This window comes from Pistacia vera, unplaced genomic scaffold (genome assembly GCF_008641045.1).
Source record: "Pistacia vera cultivar Batoury unplaced genomic scaffold, PisVer_v2 Contig890, whole genome shotgun sequence".
Classification (NCBI taxonomy): domain Eukaryota; kingdom Viridiplantae; phylum Streptophyta; class Magnoliopsida; order Sapindales; family Anacardiaceae; genus Pistacia; species Pistacia vera.
In genome coordinates this window covers 373776-379775 of record NW_022196768.1, presented here as the reverse complement: position 1 = coordinate 379775, position 6000 = coordinate 373776, and the positions used below count along the sequence as shown (strand labels likewise).

At 38.0% G+C, this 6000-nt stretch overlaps 1 protein-coding gene across 1 annotated transcript; it reads right to left on the bottom strand.

Moving 5' to 3' along the window:
• Positions 1-683: 683 nt before the first annotated feature.
• LOC116119475 (secreted RxLR effector protein 161-like) lies at positions 684-1355 on the bottom strand. Its single transcript, XM_031405420.1, has one exon. It carries the CDS (start codon positions 1353-1355, stop codon positions 684-686), a length of 672 nt encoding a protein of 223 aa, XP_031261280.1.
• Positions 1356-6000: the final 4645 nt, after the last annotated feature.

Here is a 6000-nt window from a genome sequence, read left to right as displayed (position 1 = left end):
GTTGTAAATCCTCTTAAAACAAATCAAGCAAACTCAATCAACAAACACACAATCAACGCAAACCAAACAGATTCCACACACAGTATTTACCGTGGTTCACTTGTTCAATATTGAACAAGCTACGTCCACGTTGAGCTCCAGAATATGGATGCTCGCTGCACTTTCTATTACGATCAAGAACGGTTACAACCCTCAAACTCTCTCTCATACAAGATTTCAACCAAGATCAACCAGGATTTAGTATAACAACAGTAAACCTATAACCTGAAATAAGAACATTACACCAGGTTCCCACCCCACTAAGAAACACAACTTAATGGACAGATTTCCCTCAGATTTACACCCACACAGCAAACCCTAATCTTGAACTCTAATTTGTAACTTAGAGAGATATCAAAACAGAGAGAAAAACGCGTTACTTCAAAACTGAAGAGTCATCAGCTTTTATAGTTTGACTCAACTTAAGTCTTCAGCCGTCAGATCTGTTCTCAAACCAACGATCAGGATTGAGTGTCGACTTAAGTCACAACAGTGTCATTTTGGACTTTCTTGGCTTAAGTTAAATGGTGTCGCTTTAAGGCTTCACATTTAACAATCTCCACCTTGAACCCTTATTCTTTCCTTTGTCAGTAACCAGCAGGTACAGCAAGCAGTTCTCATACTCCTTCTTTGCTCTATTGAATTTAGTTGATATGAAGAATGTTCAAGCAGTGCTTGAACTTTGTAGCAGTTACAACTTTGGTTCCCATATCAGATGGATTTTCTTCAGTTGGAATTTTTAGAAGACTGACTGTTCCCTTTGAAATCTGATCTCGGACAAAATGATACTTTACATCCACATGCTTCGTCCTCTCATGGTATACTGGGTTTTTACTTAGATGAATGGCACTTTGACTGTCAGAATATATAGTCACAGGGCCATTCATCAAGTTTATCTCTTTCAAAATCCCTTGTAGCCAGATTGCCTCTTTGAAAGCATCAGTTACTGCCACATACTCAGCTTCTGTTGTGGACAATGCCACTAATGGTTGAAGCTGGGATTTCCAACTAATGCAGTTTCCACCTAAAGTGAAATAATAAGCTGTGGTGGACTTCCTTGAATCATGATCTCTTGCAAAGTCAGAATCCAAATAACCAACAAGATCAAGTGAAGGAGTTCTTTTGAAATAATCTAGTCCAATATACATAGTAATGTTAATGTATCTAAGTGTCCATTTTAAGGCAACCCAATGCTCTATTCCTGGATTTGACATAAACCTACTTAATAGAGATATTGCAAATGAAAGATAAAGCCTAGTGCTTATCATTGAATACATCACTGATCCTATGGCACTAGAGTAGGGGATGTTTTCCATTTTAATCCTATCTACATCAGTTTTGGGGGATTGAACTTTGCTTAAGGTGAAATGACTTGCTAAGGGTACATTTACAGTTTTAGCATTAGTCAAACCAAACCTAGATATTAGTTTCTGTAGATATGGGAATTGATGGAGTTTCAATCTATTTTCTTTTCTATTTCTATCAATCATCATCCCTAATATCCTTTTTGCAGATCCTAGATCAGTCATCTCAAATTCAGCATTTAATTTTGCTTTTAATTCATATATTTGAGGTTTGGACTTACTGATTATCAACATGTCATCTACGTATAGCAGTGAGTACATGGGCATGTTATTAAAGCAAGCATAATACAAATAGTTATCATAAGCACTCCTAATGAACTCAATTCCCACTATAAAGGAGTCAAATCTTTTGTACCATTGCCTAGGGGATTGTTTGAGTCCATATAAGGACTTGTGCAACAGGCAGGCATGCTCAGGCAGGTTTCTATCTCTAAACCCCAATGGCTGACTCATATAAATTTTCTCTTCCAATTCACCATGTAAAAAAAGTTGTTTTAACATCTAACTGTTCCAGTTCTAGATCATATTTAGTTACTGCAGCTAGCTTAAGTCTAATTGTTTTAAACTTAACCACAGGAGAGAAAACTTCTGTAAAGTCTATACCTGCCCTTTGTGTGTAGCCCTTTGCCACCAGTCTTGCTTTGAATCTTGGAGGGTCTGATCTTGTTAGACCTTCCTTCAGTTTATAAAGCCACTTGCAGTCAATCAGCTTCTGGTCAGTAGGTTTTGGGACAAGAGTCCAAGTACTATTCTATCTTAAGGATTTCATCTCCTCCTTCATTGCTTCCAGCCACTTTTTACTGTCTTTTGAACTCACAGCTTCCTGATATGTCTCTGGTTCAGATCTCAGTGTTTCTACCCCAGCCACAAGGGTTGTGTAGATCAAATCTACATAACTGTATCTGTTTGGGGGCCTTATTTCCCTTCTGACCCTGTCTCTGGCTAGTTGGTAATCTGCTAGGTTCTTATCCTGTTCTTCTTCATTGTTCTCAGGCTACACAGCTTCTTCATAGTGGTCCCCAATGTTCTGCAGTGTGGTATTTTCTGGTTCTATTTGTTCAGGTTGTTCTAGGTGCTCTGGCAGGTTTTGTGGCTCCACCTCAAATTGTGATCTCTCTGTTTGATCAAGCAGTTCAGGATCTGTTCTTGAGTTACCTGCATTGTCAGTAGACACTTTGCAAGGGAAGGTTAGCTCATTAAAGACTACATCTCGGCTTATTATGATCCTAACTCCTGGTGCATTTTTCTCCCACAACCTATAACCTGTTGTACCATCCTGGTACCCTAAGAAGACACATTTTAGAGACCTGGGTTCAAGCTTACCCTCTCTGGTATATGCATATGCTGCACACCCAAAAGCCCTTAGGTGGTTTAGGTTAGGTTTTCTTCTAGACCATCTCTCTTCAGGGCATTTAAAACCTATTGAACTGGATGGACTTCGATTGATCAAATAAGCAGTTGTAGTTAGGGCTTCTCCCCAAAAAGTCTTGGGTAGCCCAGCAGTGAACAGAAGACACCTGACCCTTTCTAGGAGAGTTCTATTCATTCTCTCTGCAACCCCATTCTGTTGTGGGGTTGCCCTGACAGTTCTATGCCTTTGTAACCCCTGATTTTGGCAGTAGGTGTCAAACTCTAGGTTACAGAACTCCAGACCATTATCAGTTCTAAGGGTTTTGACCTTTCTATCCAAATGTGTTTCTACAATGGTTTTCCAACCTTTGAACTTGGTTAGGGCTTCGTCCTTAGTCCTAAGGAGGTATACCTATACCTTTCTACTATAATCATCCACTATGGAGAGGAAACATATGTTCCCTCCATGTGATTTCACCTTTTCTGGACCCCAAAGGTCAGCATGGACATAGTCTAGACAGTTTGCAGCAAGATGAGTTCCTTTTTGAAAACTCATCCTGTGTTGTTTTCCAAGGATGCAGGTTTCACAAAAATCTAGAGCATTACAACATCACTACCAAAATAACCTTGCTGTTTCAATGCATTCATACCATTCTGGCCTATATGGCCTAATCTCAAGTGCCATTTTGCTGCAGCAGATATGTTAGTAGACAATAAAACAGAATTAGAAACATCAGGATAGAACTGTCCACACAATATATAAAGCCCATTTTTCTTAACCCCCTTCATTAACACATTTCCATTTTTGTAGACTTCCATACAACCATTTTGTGCCTTATAAGAACAACCTGATTCATCCAAGGTTCCCAAGGAAATTAGGTTATGTTTTAATTCAAGTATAAACCTAACCCTAGTTAATAATACTAACTTACCATTATTCAGCTTAATGGTTATATCCCCTATCCCTTGAACCTTACAGGAGCGGTTATTCCCCATAAAGACAGTTTCCTACTCCCTTTGAAACCAGTCTTTGTTAGGGCTCATATGGAAACTACAACCTAAGTCTAGTACCCATTCACTGCCTCTAGATGTATTAGAAATGGTAAGGGCTTCTAATATTTCTAGGTTACTACTAGAGCTGGCTAGGTTTGTCTCTGTACTATTCTGTTTGTTCTTTTTAATCCAATCATAGCAATTTTTCTTTAGGTGGCCTACCTTGTTACAGAAGAAATATTTCCTAGATTCCCCCTTAGTTCTACTATTTCCTTTACTGTTCTTCTTATTTTTAAAACCTACATTTCTCTTATGGGTTTTCCCATTATCTTTACTAGATTGCCTAACCTCAACTTTCCCTTTCACAAACAGATTGCTACCATTACACTTCTGGATCTTTAATTCTAATTCCCTAGATTTTAGTCCATAAACAATCAGGTCCACACTAGGTACTGTCCCACTATACTAGAGTGCATTCTTAACCACTAAATATTCTTCAGGTAGGGAATTCAACAGAATCATAGCAAGGCTTGAATCTCCTAGTTCTTGATTAGTACCTTTTAGGGTTAGGGTCATTTTTAAGAATTCATCAAGATTGTCATCTAGGGATTTAGCTATGTACATTTTATAAGAAAATAAAGCACCTTTCAAGAAAGCTAAATTAGGGGCAGATTTAAGAGCATACAGAGACTCGAGTTTACCCCAGAGTGGAATTGGAGATTCCACACCATCCACCTTTCGCAGCACGATGTATAACAGATTCATAATGATCAAATTGTATGCTTCTTCATCCACTTCTGCCTTTTTCTTTTTATTTTCTTCAGGCCATTTGGACTCATCCTTTTCAAGTGCGATCCCGACCTTGTTGTGAGATAACAAGGCCTTCATTTTCTTTTTCCATGTATTAAAATCGATCTTCCCATCGTATTGGGAGATCTCCATATGAGTAGTCCTTATTATACTGTAATGACAGGACAAAAAGGAAAAACAGTTTAAGAAGTACGTGGCGTTGTTATACCAAAGGTTGCCAAGTACTGCCAGACAGTTTTTAAGGCGGTCACTGGTGTTCCAGCCGAAATACTCTTAAATAGATTCAGTAAGATTCGAAACCCTAATTTGAAAGAAAACCCCCAAATTCTAACGAAACCCTAATTTTGATTTTGCCCAAATTTCGTCGATCCCTTGTGTTTGTGACCTAATCTCAAGAATTAATCCGACGATTCAGCAAGATTTGAAGTCCTAATGATCTAGGAACCTTTAAATCAAAAAACCCTCAAATTCTAACGAACCCTAATTTTTGAATTCGTCAAGATTCCTAAACCTAGATACATCTTAGACCTAATACAAGGCTCTGATACCACTGTTGTAAATCCTCTTAAAACAAATCAAGCAAACATCAATCAACAAACACACAATCAATGCAAACCAAACAGATTCCACACACAGTATTTACCATGGTTCACTTGTTCAATATTGAACAAGCTACGTCCACGTTGAGCTCTAGAATATGGATGCTCGCTGCACTTTCTATTACGATCAAGAACGGTTACAACTCTCAAACTCTCTCTCTTACAAGATTTCAACCAAGATCAACCAGGATTTAGTATAACAATAGTAAACCTACAATCTGAAATAAGAACACTACACCAGGTTCCCACCCCACTAAGAAACATAACTTAATGGACAGATTTCCCGCAGATTTACACCCACACAGCAAACCCTAATCTTGAACCCTACTTTTTAACTCAGAGAGATATCAAAACAGAGAGAAAAACGCGTTACTTCGAAACTGAAGAGTTATCAGCTTTTATAGGTTTGACTCAACTTAAGTCTTCAGCCGTCAGATCTGTTCTCAAACCAACGATCAAGATTGAGTGTCGGTTTAAGTCACAACGGTGTCGTTTTGGACTTTCTTGGCTTAAGTTAAACGGTGTCGCTTTAAGGCTTCACATTTAACAGGCGACATATAATTTTATCTTACACATCTCACGGTCATGGTACTTATAATTGTAGTGGTTTCTTATATATGCTGAAGTTTAACATTTTAATTTGAAGCTTATTTCTACTCTAAGCTGTGTTCCTGATGCTTTTCTAATTTGCAGGTTTGATAAGGAGCTTAAGAAAGAAGTTGCTATTAAAGTTATTGATTTGGAAGAATAGTAAGTTTTTATTGTAATGGCTTTCAAGTTATTTGTTTATGGGTATTACCTGTGAAAGTTGTGCTTTAAGGTCATGAGTTGTGTTCCTATTTATA